We start from the raw sequence: 19,034 nt of genomic DNA, 5'->3' as shown, positions 1-19,034 counted from the left end.
ACGCCCCAAATGCCTCCAGCAGCCAGGGCTGGGCCAGGAGCTCCATCCAGGTGTCCCACGTGCGTGTGGCGTGGGCCCAAGGACCTGGGCCATCCCGGGCTGCCTTCCCTGGCGCGTCAGCAGGAAGCGGGATCCGGAGACGGAAGTAGCCGGGACGCAAAGCAGGCTCTCCGCTATGGGCTGCGGGGGTCCCAGGTGGTTCTTTTTGGCGGGGACAAATGGCCTGGCAAACCATCTATGAGACAAAGCACGGGGCTTGGAGGCCCAGGGAAACCACGGGAGCATCCCCCAGTCTGAGACCTAGGGGTACGTGGCTCCTCGCACCTGCGCCATGTTCTGGGGGGCCACAAAAGGGCGAGAGGAGTTCCTTTCACTATCACTGTTTCTCAAGGACACGGGGCGCAGGCAGAACTCATGGCTGTCCCCGTCAGGCGGCAACTCCGCGTGAAACCTCGCACTGGGGGCCATCACTAGGATAAGAGGTGGCCACGACCTTAGTATTTTTTAGGGTTTTTTTTTTTTTTTTTTTTTTTTTTTTTTTGGTTCCTATAATGCAAACAATACTGAATTGGCCTTGAGCTAGCGCTGGGCTTGTCACCTGTCAATGAAACAATGACCCGAGATTGATTGCCGAAAGGATTCAGGGTTAGGAACGCAGGCACTGCCCGATGCAACGCTGGTGACCAGGTATCAGAATCCACAGCCAGCGTGAGATCTCTGCATTGCCTCTGTTCAAGGCCGCAAGGGGCCGGTGTCGCTCCCCGCACACACACCCCCAACGAGCGAGTGCACCAAACACAGAAGCCCCATGGTCCCCGCACCCCTGGGCATTCAGGAGCAGGGGGGCAGTGTCGCCTGGTCCCTTGCCTGCTGCTCTGCGCTGAGACCCAGGTGGCTCTCACCCCACACGCCCTGGACGCCGCACCTGCTCGTGCGCCCGTGGCTTTTCCTGAGTACAGGCAGATGGTCACTTATTTATTTCACTCAGCCTCAGTTTTATTTCTTTACAAAATGGGGAGAATTCATCATCTCCGCTGTAGAAGCTGAAATGGTGGCTACAAAACTGTTCCCGCCGCAGAGGAAAAACCGTGGGAACGTGACGCCGAAGGGAAAGTCCCAGCCCCACCCCACGCGCCTGCAGCCTCCCGCCTTCTAAACTAGACGGGGCGGGGCCCCGGCATCGACCGCTCGGCGCTCCTCTAGGCGCCCTGGCGTGATCGGAGGAGCTGAGTGATCGGAAGTCCTCGTGCTAGCCTGACTGCTCATAGGAAGAGCGCCAAGGAGCTCAGCCCCGATGGAACCAGTCGTCGCCAGCCCCGCGGAAGAGGGAGCACCGTCCAAGGACGAGAGGTTCGTTTGAGAAGCTCGAGAGCGCGGAGAGCGCAGGCCGGGAGGGGAAGGAGCCCGCAGACGCCCAGCGAGGGCGCTCAGCGAGGGACAGCATGGCCCCCGCGCGTGCGCTTTGGGAAGCCCTGGCGCTTGGAGCCGCGCATGCGCTGAGGACGCAGAGGGCGAAAGTCCTCGCGCATGCGTCTTGCTGCTCCTCTAAGGGCATTTTTGTAGTCCTCGGTCGGTGGCCGTGCGCCTGCGCAGTTCTTGGTGTCGACTCGTTGCGGCTGTAGTACGCCTGCACAGGGTCTCAGTCTTGGCGCTGGTGTCCTGTCTGTCTCGGCCGCTTATTCCATCTAGACACCGGGAGGTGGACAGGTGCAGGGGCTTCGCCAGCGCCTTAGGAGCAGAGCAATCCTGTGCCCTTTTTTTTTTTCCTTTTCGAAATTTATGTCACTGAAATGCAGAGTTTGAAGCAGAGAGAGAACTCCCATCTGCTGGTTCACTCCCCAAATGGCCTTAAGGACCGGAGCTGGGCCAGACTGGAGCCAGGAGCCAGGAGCTTCTTCCGGGTCTCCCACGTGGGTGCAGGGGCCCAAGGCCTTGAGCCATCTTCTGCTGTGTTCCCAGGCCCTAGCAGAGAGCTGGGTCGGAAGTGGAGCAGCCGGGACTGGAACCGTCCGCGCCCACGTGGTGCTCCCAGGGAGGGAGTCTGTTGCCTGCGCACAGCCCGACACCCTGCGGGTGTCGTGGTGTGGGTCTGAGGGGCTGGTTCACCCTGCCATCTTCAGTCGGCCCTGGGAGGTGCCCACTTGGGCTGTTCGCTAAGCAAAGCAGGCCTGTTTGCCTGGGGACCCCTTGGTGGGTGGGTGGGGGTTTCGGAACTCGCAGCCTGAGCTGTTCCCCCTGTGTGTGCATCTGCGCCTGGCTCCTTTGTTTTAACACAACCAACAAGAAGCCGAATCACCCCGACAGGTCAGTTCCTAGAAGCTTTTTTTTAAAAAAAATATCTGTTTGAAAGGCAGGGCTACAGAGAGGGAGAGAGACAGAAAGATCTATCTGCTGGTTCACTCTCCAGATGGCCACAACAGCAAGGGCTGGGCCAGGAGCCGGGAACTCCATCTGGGTCTCCGATGTGGGTGCAGGGGAGACCCACATGCTTTCCCAGCTGCATCGGCAGGGAGCTGGATCAGAAGTGGAGCTGCCAGGACTCAAACCGGCACCCACGTGGGATGCTGGTGTCGCAGGCGGTGGCTTCCGCCCCTTGTAAAATCTTCCTGACCCTGTTTTCAGGATGAACTTTTAGGGGCTGAATCCTTAGCTCTGCTGTTTGATGCAGCTGTACCTAGCCTTGCGCTGATAACTGCGCTGTTTCATGAGGCCCTGGGGAGCTGGGGAGGCTCAGTCCCCAAAGCCAGGACACAGCCGGACCCCGGAGCTGCTTCTCTGTCCCTGCCCCCACCCCACCTGCTGCTTCCGTAACCAACAAGCAGTGTTTTCAGGTGGACCGCTGTAGAGTGAGGCCACGAGGCCCCTCAGGCTTTTACAGGTGGCCTTGCCTTGGGGAACCGTAGGGATAAACTCAGGTTTTGTTGAGAGATAAATGCTAGCAGTGTCCTGGCTTGGATGACAGTTTATACCGTTAACCCTGCTAGAAGGCTGTCCGTACAGCTCAAAGTAAACTTTTTTTTTTTTAAAGATTATTTATTTGAAAGGCAGAGCAAGGGAGGGAGGGGGAGAGAGAGAGAGAGAGAGAGCGAGCGAGCGTGCATCTACTGGTTCACTCCTCAAATGGCCATGACAGCCAGGTCTGGAGCAGGCCAAAGCCAGGAGCCAGGCGCTGCATTCTGGTGTCCCCCGTGGGTGGCAGGGGCCCAAGCACTTGAGCCGTCCTCGCGGCCTCCCAGGGTGTGCATTAGCAGGAAGCTGGATGGGATCCGGGGGTCCCAGGTAGCAGGTTAACCTGCCGTCTGCAGCACCTGCCCCAGGAGGCCGGTCCAGAGGCCAGCCTTTGGCTCAGCTCCGAAAGGCTGCCTCCCCTGTCTTAGACCCCCTCTGGAAGGCTGTTGGTTTTTTTATAGCCTCTTATAAAAAGCCATTCAGTGAGGCGCTCCAGGAAGCTGATTGACAAAGCCAGGGCCAGCGCTACTTAGGCTGGTCCCTTCCTATGGAAAACCGCCTGATGCAACACCTCCACCCAGCCTTCCCCCCGCGGGCCGGCCCCAGTGTGGGTTGCATAGACACTGCTGCTTCTGGAAGTGAACAGGAATGGGGTGCACCCGGCCAGACCAAGGCTCTTCCCTCCTGGAAGAGGGAAGAGTCCTTCCCCTGTGACTGACAGGTGCCTGCTGCAGCCTGCGGCCTGGAGGGTTGATTGACAGGACAAACAGGACACATTCCTGACACTACACCCTGGAAGGCTGGCTTGAAAAACAAACCAGGGGCGGGTGTTGTGGCATGGTGGATTAAACTGCTGCCTGCCATAGCAGCGTCCCGTGTGAGCTCTGGTTCGAGTCCTGGCAGCTCCGTTTCCAGTCCGCTCCCTGCTAATGCACCTGGGAAAACCCTGGAGGATGGCCCAAGTGCTTGGCCTGGCCCAGCCCCAATCATTGTGGCCAGTTGGGAAGTGAACCAGTGGATAGAAGATCAAGGTTGATCTCTCTCTCTCTCTCTCTCTCTCTCTCTGACTGTAATTCTGCCTTTCAGATAAATACATTTTTATTTATTTATTTGACAGAGACAGTGAGAGAGACAGAGAGAAAGGTCTTTCTTCCATTGGTTCACTCCCCAGATGGCTGCAAGAGCCAGAGCTAAGTCGATCCAAAGCCAGGAGCCAGGTGCTTCTCCTGGTCTCCCATGCAGGTGCAGGGCCCAAGCACTTGGGCCATCCTCCACTGCACTCCTGGGCCACAGCAGAGAGCTGGCCTGGAAGAGGGGCAACCGGGACTAGAACCCAGTGCCCATATGGGATGCTGGTGCCGCAGGCGGAGGATTAGCCAAGTGAGCCACGGTGCCAGCCCCCAGATAAATAAATCTTAAAGAAAAAGAGGGCAAAAACAAACCAAATGCCATTTGCCCCGCCCCCAGACAGGCCGCAGGCTACAGGGAAGCCGGTGTTTAAGCTGGGTCGCAGCGCCACTCTGGAAGACTCTGGCACACTCCTGCCACCAAGTGTGTTCCACATGGCAGTGTTTAAACAGCCAAACTGCCCAGGGCTGTGGGAGCTGCAGGGCCAAGAAAGCCAGCGCGCCCGGTCCCCTCCTGCCGCCGATACACAGCCCCGTGGGAGGCTGGTGCTTCCGGTCACTCAGGCGGCCCATGCAGAGGCGGTCAGACCTCGGAAACCTGAGCAGCCAGTCTGAGGCGCCCAGCTGCAGGCGGAGTCTCTCCTGTGGGGTCTGATCGGCCGCTCCAGAAGCTCGCGTTTCCCAGCCGAGTTACAGGGGCTGGCCCCAGGCTGCCCAGGGCAGGGGCTGGTTCGCGGAGGCCCACCCTGAGGCCACCTAGGGAACTTGGGTGACAGATCAGCCCCCGAGGCAGCCGTGGGAGGCTGTGAGCTCCTCCATCTTAGAAGGCCAGTTTGCAAAGTCCGCCATCTGCATCCCGGGAGACGGGTCTCCAGCCCATTTGGAACCATCTGGGAGGTCATCCCATGAGGCCCCCGAAACCAGTGGACAAGGCTGGAACATTTGGCCACAGCAGCAGCCACCTTTACCACAAAACGTGGTCTTCGGGGAGGCCTTTTACAGGCTCTGTGAGAGGACCAAACAGGAGGCCTCGGAGGTGTTCTGGATGCTTCCCTGTAAGACACTCTGATTGGGCCGTGAGGATCCCGGGGGTGAACGGTACCCCATGCTGCGTTGTACGGCCGGTGGATAAGGGCCACGCTGGTCTGTTGGACTGTGAAATGCTCCCAGAAGGCTCCTGAGACCAACAGGAGGCATCCATGTACCTGCTAGGAGGCTAGAGATAGGAACCAGCCGGGCAGGTTAGTGCCAGGCCCCTAAGGCTCACAGCCCCATCACACACTGAGCGAACTGGACAGGATCCATGCTGTGAACCAAGGGTGCCTGCACGCCGGGAAGACAGAAGTGAGAGTACCCGCAAGGTTCAAGTTAGGCTTCTGTAATCCAGGCTCGGCAGTGGCGTCCCTGGGCCGGCACAGTGGCCCAGCCTGTTAAGCTGCCCCATGTGATGCCAGCATCGCGTATCGGTGGGTCGCTCTGCTCTGGTCCAGCTTCGTGCTAATGCACCTGACGGCCAGTGGACGATGAGTCCAGGACTTGGGTTCCTACTACTCACGAGGAATATCTGCGTGGCGTTCCTGGCTCCTGGCTTTGACCTGGCTGTTGCAGGAATTTGGGGAGTGGACTAGCAAATGGAAGATATCTTTCCCATCTCTCCCCCTGTCTGTCCCTCTGCCTTAGAAATAAATAAATCTCAGAAAAGAAAAAGTGGTATCACCACCTTTGCCTTGTCCTATTGGTTAGAAACAACCCTGCTCTTTTTTCTATTGCTGCTATGACAAATCACCACCAACGGGTGGCGCACTCAAGTCGTTGGGCCCCTGCGTCCTTGTGGGAGACCCAGACAGGAGTTCCCGGCTCCTGCTTTGGCCTGGCCCAGCCAATCACTGGGGAGTGAACCAGCAGATGGAAGATCTGTGTCTGTCTGTAACTCTGCCTTTCAAATAAATAAGTAAATCTTTTATTAGAAAAGAAAAGAGATGATCTCAGGGAGACATGGAGGCGCTGGCTGGTGCGGGCTGGGTCTGTGCCCAGGCTCTAACCTTTGCGTGATCCTCCCCAGGCATGCATCTGCCGGCGCGAGGGGTGCTACAGATACTCTGGCGGGATCAGGCCACCTGTGGGAGGCCCTCAGGGCCCTGCTGCCACCGCAGGATGAGCTGAGGCTGGAGCTGGGTGACACGGTGGACAGGAGCGTGGCGACGCTGGTGCGGCAGGCCGCCGAGCTCTTCCACGGCGGCAGGTGGGACGAGTGTCGGCAGAGCAGCGAGGTGCTGCTGGACTACGCCTGGGAGCGGCTCAACACGGGGCCGTGGCGGGACGTGGACAAGGACTGGCGGCGCGTCTACGCCTTCGGCTGCCTACTGAAAGCCCTGTGCCTGTGCCAGGCCCCCCGGGAGGCCTCCACTGTGACCGCGGCGCTGCGGGTCTGCGACATGGGCCTGCTGATGGGGGCGGCCATCTTTGGGAACATCCTCATTAAAGTGGCCGCCATCTTGCAGAAGCACCTGCCACCTGGAAAGAGGCCTGCCCAGGACCGCGGCCAGGAGCAGCCCGGCGAGAAGGTACCCAGGCGCGGTCATCCCTGCCCCACCCCGGGTCTCTTCCCCCCAGGTGAGGTCTGGTGGTGGCTCCAGTGATTTTGAAAATGGGGATGTTCGATCCATTTCTGGTGCCTGCCGACCAGTGCTTGCTCAGGAGGGGGAAGGGTGGAAGCCTTGGCTCCTGGAAGAAATGGCCTAAAGGGATCACATGGGCGGGGGCCGCAGCCACCTCCCCAGCTGCCCCGGTCTCTGTGCTACTGACTCCCCTTCTTGGGACCCCCACCCCCCCAACACACGTGTCCCTACGGGTACAGGGGCTCCTTGACTTACAATGAGGCTGCAGCCCCACGAACCCCTCGTGAGTCGGAAGCGCATTGAGTACAGCTGCCTGCTCTCGCAGCTGAGCGACACTGCACCCTTGGGGTCACACGGTGACTGGGGACGCCAATAGCATTGCCGGGGCGGGGGGAGCATGGACCTGCCCCTCCCACCCCCGCCTGATGTTAGTCCAAGGATGAGCTCCAAACGCCTGTCCCTTTGCATTGTGGCAAAGTGAAAAATCCAGACAAGGGACCCAATCTGGGAGCGTCTGCACCCAGGTGCGGGTGCCCATGAGTGCCCTACAGGTGCAGAGGGGGGCTCCCTCAGGCTTCGCCCTGGGCCCACGCCAACCCCATGCTCTCCTCCCACCCCTGGCAAGTCAGTCCTTCCTCTGGGCCTCGGTGTTCCTGGCTGTAAAATGGCAGAGTCCCTTCCCCCGAAAGAAAAGCCTTAGATGTCCCGGGCAGTGGGGAGCAGGGCTGTGGGGGTGTCACTGACACTTATCTGAATGTTTCTAGAACCCCCTGGAAGGAATGTTATGTCTGTATCAGAACATGCAGGTGGGCGCCACCAGAACAGGAGGACACCCCCCCCCGGGGTGGGGGGGCAGGGAGGGAGGTGGTCGCACAGCCCAGAGTGGACCCCTGGGTTCTGTAAGGGCTGCCCTGACGCCCAGGAGGGGTCTGGGCTCCGGGTGCCAGCAGCATATGCTGTCTTCCCCCAAGGGAAGCCGGCTGCTCAGCACACACTGAAACCTGTCCTGCGTCACGTGGGCTTGGAGAAAAATGAGAGATCCCGATGAGCAAGCAGGTTTATAGAATCCCGTCCTGCCACGGGCACCGTGGGGCCAAGGGCAGGGCGTGTTGGTTGCCCTTTTTAAATTTTTTTAAAAGATTTATTTATTTGAAAGGCAGAGTTACAAAGAGAGAGGGAGAAATCTTGCATCTGCTGGTTTACTCCCCAGATGGCTGCAAGAGCTAGGGCTGGGCCAGGCCAAAGCCAGGAGCCCCGAGCTCCATCTGGGTCTCCCATGTGGGTGGCAGTGGCTCAAGGACTCGGACTGTCTTCCACTGCCTTCCCAGGCACAATTAGCAGGGAGCTGACTTGGAAGTGGAGCAGCCAGGACTCGAACCAGCGCTCATATGGGATGCCAGTGCTGCAGGAGGCGGCTTAACCCGGTGGGCCACAACGCCAGCCCCAGTGGTAGGCCTTTAAGAGGACAGGGCAGACATGCAGGTTACAGGATGAGTATCAGTCCCCTCCCCCGGCCACGTCTGTCCCAAGGGAAAATGGAGGCAGCCTCACCCCCAGGGTAGCCTCTGTGTGGGGCTGTGTGGTGGGCTCTGGAATCACCTTCTTCCCGTGACCCAGGCCAGGGTCCCAGCCTCCAGGCCTCCCCAGGCCCCCGGAAGAGGGCATTTGCTGCACAGGGTCCCAGTGCCGCAGGGCTGCGCATGTGCCCTGGCCTCTGGGGCTCACCCGGGGGTGAGTGGCAGGAGAACGGCATCTCTTGGGCAGGGGAGTAGGAGGGAGGCCAGGGAAGGCGGCTCCCCGTCCATCTCAGAGGACTGTGACAGTGTGGAGAGCAGGGGAGCCAACATGTGCTGGTCGGCGGGCCTGGGTGCTTCCTGGGGCAGGAGGGGTCCTGACTCCCAGCAGCACGGGGAGGGACTGGCTTAGGTTCCCCGATGGGGAGGGGGAGATGGCCGAGGAAGAATCTGCAGGGGAGGTAGTGCTGCCCCTTGGTCATAACGGCTCCTGCCCGTGGGCAGAGCAGGTGTGCATGGAAGACAGGAGGGGACAGGACAGGGGACGGGCAGGCCTCGGTGCAGTCGCCGTAATAACAGCTAGCGCCCTCTGTTGTTGGGACTGTGGATGACACGCAGGCTGTCCCTGCTGTGCCTGGGGGTGCCTCACGTGCTGCCTCTCAGCTTGTGCCGTTTGTTGTCTGGTTTCCATTGTAGAGAGCCAGGAGTGACCCGGTCCCGGTTCCGGAGGTGACGCTGGACAGCGCGGTGCCCCGGCTGCGCCGCCCGTCTCTCCAGCACTTCAGGGAGCACTTCCTGCTGCCCGGGAGGCCAGTGGTCTTGGAGGGCGTGGTGGACCATTGGCCCTGCATGAAGAAGTGGAGGTGTGTGATGGCTGCAGGGCCAGGAGCCCCCCATCTCAAGTCCCTAGGGCCTCCCGAGTCCCTGCCCCTCCAGGCCAAGGCAGCGGAGCCCCTGGCACCGATCATGGGGTTTCAGCAGGAGCTGAGAGTCAGGTGCCCCAGAGGCAGCCAGAGTCTCCCCCTCCACAGCTTTGCTGGCCCGAAGCAGTTTCTAAACCAGTGCCCAAGGAGAGCTTCAGGGTCAGCCCCTCTTGTGCAGGGGTAGAAGCTGGGGCACTGGGACCCCCGCAGGTGAAGCAGGGGAGACCCCAGTCACCTGCAGCCCCTCGGTGGGGCTCCCAGCCCTGCTGTGTTTGCTCTCTGCCCAGGCCCATGGAGGGGGCTCCGTATCTGCAGATTCAGCCTCGGTGGAGACACAGCTAGGCTGTGAGGGAGGCCTCTCTGCTTTTCCCACCGTTGTTCCCTCCTCTAGGGAGCATAACCCAGCTGTTGATGGGCATTGCACTGCATTGCGGGTTAGAAGTCACCTAGAGGTGACCCGGACCCCGTGAGGATGTGTGCGGGTTATATGCAAATGCCGCTCCCTTTTATACAAGGGACTGGAGCTTCCGAGGACTCTGCTGTCCAGCGGGGGTGCCACAAATCCCCTGTGTCTCCAAGACAGCGCAGGGGGTCAGCCTTGGAGAGAGCAGCGCCCACTGAGACTCACGGGCAAGTATTGTGGGAGCTGTCAACCCGGCAGGACTGGGGACCGGGCACCAGGACAGGCATTTGCCACATCTGACCGTGTCTTACTCTCCCTGGTTCCCCTGGGACAGGCTCTGTCACCCCGTGGGGAGCAGGGGCTCAGAGCGGTTAAGGCACCTGCTTCAGTGTCCCAGCTGAGTGACAGGATTAGCGGAGAAGGACACTCGTGGCCCCAGGGACTGGAGCAGCCCAGAGATCCAGGGTCATAGCCATACAGTATTAGCTGTGTGACCCCGGCAGGTCACTGCCCTCTCTGTGCTGGCATGGGGCGACAGTGGGCGTCCACCTCCAAGTGGAGGTGCCCTCAGCCCCACGCCCAGCACTGACACCGAGCCTGCGCGTGCTTCCGTAGCTTGGAGTACATCCAGGAGGTTGCCGGCTGCCGTACTGTCCCAGTGGAGGTGGGGTCCAGATACACGGACGAGGAGTGGTCCCAGACGCTCATGACCGTCGGGGACTTCATCCGCAAGTACATCGTGGACGAGGTATGGCGTCCGCCCCGCCCCGCCCCACCCCGGGGGAGAACCCTGCGTGCTGTGTGTGTCTTGGGGGGAGGGGGGACGTCAGTCCACGGGAGTCTGAGGCAGAAGGCTGGCCAGAGCTGGGAGGGTGGGCTGCCCTGCCAACAAGACGCGAGGGCTCATTGCAGGCTTTTGTTGTTGTTAATTCAGTGGATTTCAGCACGCTCATAGATTGTGCTGTCATCATCAGAATTCCAGAACGGTGTCATCACTCCCAAAAACTCCCCCTCTCATGAGGAGTCCCTTCCCGTTCCCTCTCCCACCTGCAGCCCCTGGCAGCCCCCCGCCCCCCCGCCCCGTTCTGATGTCTGGTTCTGGGGCTCGCTCGACTCTGCGGGTTGCAGTGTGTGGCTGCCTGCAGGGAGTAGGGTGTTTCCAGGGCTCACCTGTGGTGGGTGTGGCGGCCCGGGGCCGTCCGGCGCGTTTTGCCTGTGAGCTCGACTGCGGCTGGCCAGCAGGGCTGTTCACCCTCTTTGCTTACTGTGGAAAACGCCGCCGTGGACATGCACGTGCGAGTTGCGGGGTCGGGAGGGACTGGCGTTTGTCTTCTGTAGTTGCCAACCCGGGACGGTCACTCACTTCCCGAGGGACCTCCCATTGTCTCCTATCGCACCCTGGATAGGGGTGGCTCCCTCTTCCAAGGTCCCGAGAGCATAGAACGTGCAGCCCCGAGTGTATGGGAAGCAGCCCGGTCCTCGGGCGGAGAGCACAGCCAAGCGGGCCAGCGCACAGCAGGCAGGAGGAGGGCCTGGGCCAGGCAACACCGGGTAGAACCCAGCCTGTGTGGCCACAGCTGCTGACTCAGCACCGTGACTTCCGGTTACCTGGGGGCTGGGTGGGGTGAGTCGCAGGCTGCCGCTGCCCCTCACAGGGCTCTCGTGGGGATCTGGACGTGAGCCGTGCCCAGCGCCTGGCCTTGCCGTCTGGCAGGGGGTAAAGATGGAGAGGGGTGCAAAGCCGGAGACAGCTCCCCTCCGCTCCAACACTTGGGGCTCAGAGCTCGACCCTGCACTCCACCCCCTGTGACCCTATGGCGGCCCTCGGCTCCCTTCCCAGAGCCCCTCACACACTGGGGAACGCGGTGTGCCAAGCATCAGTCTTCGCCACCGAATGGCAGAAATGGTCGCAAGATGACAGTAGCTGGCGTGGGTGGAGATGCAGGAGAGTGAGCGCTCACAGCCGGGCGGGCAGAGCGCGGTGATTTCACTCGGGGCTGGTGGCCCGGCAGAAGCTACTGAAATGTAAAACCCACACCCCCGAGACTCAGGCGTCTGCTTTTCGGTGAACACAGACGTAAGGAGCTATGTAGCCATGCACAGCCTGTGGCAGAGCAGCCTGGATAGGACAGACGCGCGCGGGTGGATCCGCGGATCCTTGTGACGCATCATGGAGTGACACAGCCGAATCTCGCAGTACTGGGTCTAGCCCAGCGCTGGTCCCACAGCCTGGGGCAGGGGTGGGGCAGGGGCGGGGCGGGGCACAGCCCCTGTCTGAATGTGGTCTTTCCTCCCGTGGATTAGGCCGGGGACGTCGGGTACCTCGCTCAGCACCAGCTCTTTGACCAGGTGAGTCTGAGACTCCTCCCCTCCCTGGGCAGGGCACACGGTGCTCCGGTGTCACCCACGGGGCTGTCGCCACTGGGCCCAGGGTCTGGGACCCCATCCCCACCCCTGCCTGGGAGAGGCTGCAGCTCATCAGGGGGTGAGGGGACCACTCACAGTGGCCCCAGGCTGGGGACATGGAGGTGGAGCTCCTGGCGGGTGGTCCCAGGGAGCCAGGCAGGCAAGCTCCCTGCTGCCCTGCGGCCCATCACAGCCAAGGCCACGTGGCCAGCTGGTGAGCGCAAGCTGCAGCCTTTATATAAGCAACCAGGCACGGCAGCCCACAGCTAACCCACCCCATCATAACCAACCCACCCCATCATAACCAACCCACACTGCCATAACTAACCCATCCCACCACAGCTAACCCACCCCACCATAAATAACCCACCCCGCCATAGCTAACCCACCCCTACCATAACTAACCCATCCCGCCACAGCTAACCCACCCCGCCACAACCAACTCATCCCATCACAGCTAACCTACCCCGCCATAACCAACCCACTCTGCCATAACTAACCCATCCCACCACAGCTAACCCACCCTGCCATAACTAACCCATCCTACCACAGCTAACCCTCCCTGCCATAATCAACCCACCCCATCATAACCAACCCACACTGCCATGACTAACCCATCCTACCACAGCTAACCCACCCCACCATAGCTAACCTATCCCACCAAAGCTAACCCACCCCACCATAACCAACCCACACTGCCATAACTAACCCATCCCACCACAGCTAACCCACCTCACCATATCCAAACCACCCCATCATAACTAACCCACCCCAACCATAACTAACTCAACCTGCTATAACTAACCAACCCCACCACAGCTAACCTACCCTGTCACAGCAACTCACTATGCCATGACTAACCTACTTCACAATAACTAACTCACCCCACCACAGCTAATCCACCCTGCCCTAACTAACCCACTCCACCACACACAGCTAACCTACCCTGCCGCAGCTCACTATGCCGTGACTAACCTACTTCACAGTATAACTAATTCACCCCACCTCAGCTAATCCACCCCACCCTAACTAACCCACCCCACCACAGCTAACCCACCTTGCCATAGCTAACCCACCACACCATAACTAACCCACCCTCACCACAGCTAACCCACATAACCATAACTATCCCACCCCAGCATAACTAACCCACCCCACCACAGCTAACCCACTTAGCCATAGCTAACCCACCACACCATAACTAACCCACCCTCACCACAGCTAACCCACGTAACCATAACTATCCCACCCCAGCATAACTAACTCACCCCACCACAGCTAACCCACCCCACCATAACCAACCCACCCTGCCATAACTAACCCATCCCACCACAGCTAACCCACCCCACCATAACCAACCCACCCCACCATAACTAACCCACCCCACCATAAGTATTCCACCCACCATAACTAACCTACCCCAGCATAATTAACCCACCATGACACAGCTCACCTACTCTACCATAACTAACCCAACCATACTAACCTACCATAGTAACCTACCCCACCACAGCTAACCCACCCCACCACAGCTCACCTACTCTACCATAACTAACCCCACCTACCATACTAACCTACCATAGTAACCTACCCCACCACAGCTAACCCACCCCACCACAGCTCACCTGCTCCCCGATGACACACTCCTGCCAGAACGCCCCCTCCCCACTGCCCCGCACCCATCCGTCTGCACCCTGGTCACCCTCCCACCCTGGTCACCTCTGCGGGTGCAGCCTGCAATGGGATGGCGTCGGCACGGCTCGGCGGCTGGCACTCCACCAGGGCTTGTGGGAGGGGCTCAGCACAGAGCCCTGCTGGAATCCGAGGACTCCGGGGCTGTCTGTGGGAGGTGAGACCGGGCGGGGCTTCCCCTGCCCTCGCTGTGGGTTCCACGTCATCTGTGGGTGGCTGCGCGCAACAGTGGACATGACCTTGTTAGTTTTTCATGTTTGTTTGTCTTCATTGACGTGAAAGGTAGCGAGATCCTCCAGCCACCAGCTCACTCCCCAGAGGGCTGCACCAACCAGGGCTAGGCCAGGCCAAAGCTCTCCCCGGGGAGTGACAGGGCCCCCTGCTGCCTCCCCGCATGCATCGGCAGGTCGCTGGGTGGGAAGTGGAGGAGGAGCCAGACTGCACGCGCTGATACGGGGAGCAGGTGTCCCGGAGGCCCTTAATCGCCGTGCTGATGCCGGCCCCTGCCATCGGCACGGGGACTGGCCCTGAAGGGGCGGCACATAGCTCCGCACAGCGCCCCTCAGGCTGGGGAGAGCTTCACTCTGGGGAAGCCCCGAGCCCCCTCCTGGCAGCCCTGTTTCAGCCCCACCAGGGTCCCATGAAGAATCCAGGCGCCCTGGCCGCGGGGGCTGGGGCTGCCCTGAGGTGACCCCCTGCCTGCCAGGAGTGAGTGGTTTCCAGAGCTGGGGTGGGCCAGTGGCTCTGCTGGAGGCCTTGGGAAATGTCTCCCCCCTCCCCCCGACCCAGGTGCAGACCTGAGAGAGCAGCCTCTGGCGCCTGGCCCCACTGTGTGCCAGGAATGGGAACAAGTGCTCTGTGCTCACCCTGGGCTTTTAAAAGGGAGAAGCCAGGGCCGGGCCCTGTGGAACAGCAGGTCAGGCTGCCCCATGCGACACCCGTATCCCGTATGGCCGCTGGTTCTAGTCCACTTCCAATCCAACTGCCTGCTGGTGGCCTGGAAAGGCAGCCGAGGATGGCCCAAGTGCTTGGGCCCCTGCACCCGCGTGAGAGACCTGGATGGAGTTCTCAGCTCCTGGCCTCCCCCTGATCCAGCCCTGGCTGTTGTGGCCATTGAAGGAGCAAGCAAACCGGCAAATGGAAGATTCTCTCTCTCTGCTCTTTCAAATCAATCATTCTTTTTTTAAAAAAGGTAGGAAGCCAGGGGTCCACGTGGCTGTTTTCCGTTTTCTCTCGCACGGATGTGTGGGTGCCCAGCTGTCCAGGAGAGGGCAGGGGTGGCAGTCCTCAGCTCCCTCTTATACATGCATTCATCACCCCAAACCCCGAAGGTGGCTGAGAGCCCCCACCCCCACCCCAGCCTCCAGCACAGACCCTCCTCCAGCCGGGGGTGCACGTCCACTCTGTCGCTGTCCCTATTCCCCCAGGTGCCGTCTGCCCAGCTGACTCTCAGCTGTGGATTCCACTTGGGCTCATGTGCTAAGGGGACTTAAACCTTTCTCAGTCTTCCGTTGTGTGTTACCTGTGTTTGTCCTTGGTGGTTTCTGTCTTAGATCTTTGTCCCCCACGTTAGCCCCTCACTTGCCAGTCACTTCCAGCAAGTCTCAGTGTCTTTACAGTAATTCACTTATTTTCACTGTACCAACTGTGACTTTTTCCCCATTAGTAATTTTGGGATATCTTCCTCCCCAGAGATTGGATAAACATTCAGCCCTGTTTTCTTTCATTTGATTCTTTAAAGATACTTGACTCTTAAAAAAATGTCAAGCTGGTTGTTTTTTGTTTTTGTTTTTTTTTTTTTTAAGATTTATTTATTTGAAAGTCAGAGTTACACAGAGAAAGGAGAGGCAGATTCGGTTTTTAAATAGTCCTTTAAATTCCTGTCTGTTCACACACATACCTAGTACAGTGTGTCTGCCAGTGTCCCTGGTGTGGGGCACCCCTGGGCCTGTGTGCCCCCAGCCTACCCCCATCCCTGTATGTGGGGTGGAGGGACCCCGGGCAGGTACGTCCCCAGCCTGCTCTATGTCCCTGTCTGTGGGGTGGGAGGACCCCTGGCAGGTGTGCCCTCAGCCTGCCCCCCGTCCATCTGTGGGGTGGGGGCACCCCGGGCAGGTGCATCCCCGGCCTATCCCCATTCCTGTCTGTTGGTGGGGGGATCCCCAGCAGGTGCGCCCCAACCTGCTCCCTTTCCCTGTCTGTGGGTTGGTGGGATGCCAGGCAGTTACACCCCTAGCCTGCTCCCCATCCCTGTCTGTGGAGTGGAGGGACCCCGGACAGTTACACCTCTGGCCTGCTCCCCATCCCTGTCTGTGGAGTGTGGGTACTCCGGGCAGGCACGCCCCCAGCCTGCTCCCCATCCCTGTCTGTGGGGTGGGGTACCCCGGGCAGGTACACCCCTGGCCTGCTCCCCGTCCCTGTCTGTGGGGTGGGGGGACTTTGGGCAGGTGTGCCCCCGGCCTGCCCCCCGCCCCTGTCTGTGGAGTGTGGGTACTCCGGGTAGGTACGCCCCCGGCCTACTCCCCGTCCCTGTCTGTGGGGTGGGGGACCCTGGGCAGGTGCGCCCCCGGCCTGCTCCCCGTCCCTGTCTGTGAGGTGGGGGACCCCGGGCAGGTGCGCCCCCGGCCTGCTCCCCGTCCCTGTCTGTGAGGTGGGGGACCCCGGGCAGGTGCGCCCCCGGCCTGCTCCCCATCCCTGTCTGAGGTGGGGGACCCCGGGCAGGTGCGCCCCCGGCCTGCTCCCCGTCCCTGTCTGTGGGGTGGGGGACCCCGGGCAGGTGCGCCCCCGGCCTGCTCCCTGTCCCTGTCTGTGGGGTGGGGGACCCCGGGCAGGTACGCCCCCGGCCTGCTCCCTGTCCCTGTGAGGTGGGGGACCCTGGGCAGGTGCGCCCCCGGCCTGCTCCCCATCCCTGTCGCTGGCCCCCACAGATCCCGGAGCTGAAGCAGGACATCAGTATCCCCGACTACTGCTGCCTGGGCGATGGGGAGGAAGATGAGATCACCATCAACGCCTGGTTCGGGCCCCGGGGCACCATCTCCCCGCTGCACCAGGATCCCCAGCAGAACTTCCTCGTCCAGGTGGGGGCCGACCCCACTCCCGTGGGATCTGGCTGTCTTGCCCACAGGCTCCTCACAAGACAGGGAGGTAGACAGCAAACATGGTGGGGCCTGTACAGGCAGGCTGCCCCATGCCATTACCCCTGCACCGGTGGCACCTGCCAGGCCCCGGGGAATGTGACTGGGAGTGCGTGCAGGAAAGGCGCACACTGGGGCTCTGAGCATGGGGGGGGGGTGGGGGGGAGGCCCCCACGGCTGACACGCCGCTGTGCTGCAGGTGCTGGGGAGGAAGTACCTCCGGCTGTACTCGCCGCAGCACTCCGACGCCCTGTACCCTCACGAGACGCCCCTCCTCCACAACACAAGCCAGGTGGGCCCGCGGGGACCGGGGTGCTGCTGCTGGGTCCCCTGTCCTGGCCCCGGCCCCCAGTCAGCGACGTCGTGTGCCTCCTCCAGGTGGACGTGGAGACCCCAGACCTGGAGAGGTTCCCCAGGTTCGCCGAGGCCCCCTCGCTGGCCTGCATCCTGTCGCCTGGCGAGATGCTCTTCATCCCCGCCACGCACTGGCACTACGTGCGGGCGCTCGACCTGAGCTTCTCCGTCAGCTTCTGGTGGGCGTAGCCGGCAGGGCAGCTGCCGGGGTCTGCGGCACCCACAGGCTGCCCTGGGAGCATGGAGCCACCCCGGGCAAGATGGGCATGGCCAAGGAAGGCCGGGAGAACCCAGGGCACTCCAGGCATCCGAGAGCCTCCGACGTGTGGGGTGGGCCAGGTGGCGGGGGTGTGCAGGGGGAGGCGAGGACGAGGACTCAGCCTGGCGGCCCCACCACCATGCCGTCTCCCTCTGCAGCCAGCGGGCCCCGGGGAGGGTCCTTCCTGGCCTGGTCCGGGGCACGGTGCCCCGCTGACTGACAGGAGAGCTTCTGTGAGCCTCGCTGCCACAGGGCCAGCTGCCCGTGGAGGGCACAGGTTCCGCGGAAAGGGCCAGAGCCGCTCTGCACGTGGACACCGCCCCTCCTGCCCCCTCCCCCAGAGACCCCACCTTCAGGCTTTCTGTGGACTTTGTTTCACCATTAAAAGGTCCCCTCTGGGAGAAGCACAAATGGGCGGCCGTTCCTAGGGGTTGTCTGGGCGGTGACAGCATTCACCACGCGTGACGGCCACGAGGGAGAGGAATTCATCCCAGGCCAAGTCCCAAAGAAACAGGGAGTAGGTGTCTGCCACGGTTAAGCCACCGCTTCAGACTCCTGCAGCCCTATCGGAGCGCCCGGGTTCAAGCCCCAGCTCCACTTCCAGTCCCAGCTCCCTGCCGACACACACCCTGGGAGGCAGCGGTGACGGCTCCCGTAGTCAGGTCCCTGCCCCGCAGTGGGAGCCCGGATTGAGTTCTGGCTCCTGGGTGTTTGGGGAGTGAGCCAGTGGATGGTTCATCCCCAACCCCATGTGCAATAAGGTAAATTCTAAATGTACTTTAAAATAAAATATAGAGGAAGCTTAACAAAGCTAAGAGTCGCAACTCACTAGTGCTGCAAGATGAACTGAAACAGATCCCTACTGGGTTCACAGTCTGCTTCAGGCTGGGGGTGGGAGTGTAGTTCAGCTACCAGAAACCAGAACCCGGGCGAGCCCCTCACACGCCTGCTGGGAACCCACCCTAAGGAAACGCTGGATGGCCCGGGCGGCAGGGACAGGGACAGCAAAGCCGGGACATCCTAACCGCTCCGTGCCAAACAGCCCTTTAGAGCAGTGCACGTTTCTGTCCTGAGAAGCCGCCACGTCACACCGAGCGACACGCAGTTCCTAATGTGCACAGTGAGCACGTACATGTGCACGGCCCACGGTGCTCCAGCTGCGGGTGCTTCTAGGCCAGCAGTAAGGGTGGACGGGGCCGGTGCCGTGGCCTGTCAGGCAGCCGGCATCCTATATGGGCGCCAATTTGAGCCCCAAGTGCTCCACTTCCAATCCAATCCCTGCCAATGTGCCTGAGAAAGCAGCAGAGGACGTGGGCCCCTGCACCCATGTGGGAGACCCGGGTGAGGCGACCAGTCGCAGCCATTCTAGCCATTTAGGGAGTGAGCCAGCAGACGGAAGACCTGTCTCTCACTCTTAACTCGGCTTCTCAAATAAATAAACCTTTTTAAAAGGACTATAGATGTTTGGTTTCATCTATCATTTGAAATTTTGCCACGAGTGTCAGTAGCTGTGGCGGAGCAGGTTAAGCCACCACGCAGTGCCAGCATCCCATGAGCGCCACTCACACCGGAGATCCGGATAAAGCTCCTGGCTTCGACCTGGCCCAGCCCTGCTGTTGTGGGGTGAGAAGCAGATGAAAGAAATGCTGCACGGC

General features: G+C 60.9%; 1 protein-coding gene across 3 annotated transcripts; it reads left to right on the top strand.

Annotated features, from left to right (window-relative positions):
* The first annotated feature begins 1,146 nt into the window (after positions 1-1,146).
* KDM8 (lysine demethylase 8 (putative)) lies at positions 1,147-18,834 on the top strand. Of its 3 annotated transcripts, XM_051847532.3 has the most exons (8): positions 1,147-1,350; positions 6,139-6,640; positions 8,905-9,071; positions 10,150-10,282; positions 11,839-11,883; positions 16,560-16,709; positions 16,966-17,058; positions 17,145-18,834. In XM_051847532.3, the coding sequence occupies exons 1-8, from the start codon at positions 1,295-1,297 to the stop codon at positions 17,307-17,309; spliced, it is 1,311 nt and encodes a 436-aa protein (XP_051703492.3). In that variant the 5' UTR covers positions 1,147-1,294; the 3' UTR covers positions 17,310-18,834. The 3 variants fall into 3 exon arrangements, with proteins under 3 accessions (XP_051703492.3, XP_069921081.2, XP_089176780.1); XM_070064980.2 differs by having other exon boundaries at positions 16,966-17,418; XM_089320654.1 differs by having other exon boundaries at positions 1,229-1,350; positions 6,139-6,689; positions 16,966-17,418.
* The last annotated feature ends 200 nt before the right edge of the window (positions 18,835-19,034 follow it).

This window comes from Oryctolagus cuniculus, chromosome 19 (genome assembly GCF_051225735.1).
Source record: "Oryctolagus cuniculus isolate XC-2025 breed Fujian yellow rabbit chromosome 19, ASM5122573v1, whole genome shotgun sequence".
NCBI lineage: Eukaryota > Metazoa > Chordata > Mammalia > Lagomorpha > Leporidae > Oryctolagus > Oryctolagus cuniculus.
This window is presented reverse-complemented; position numbering and strand designations above follow the sequence as displayed.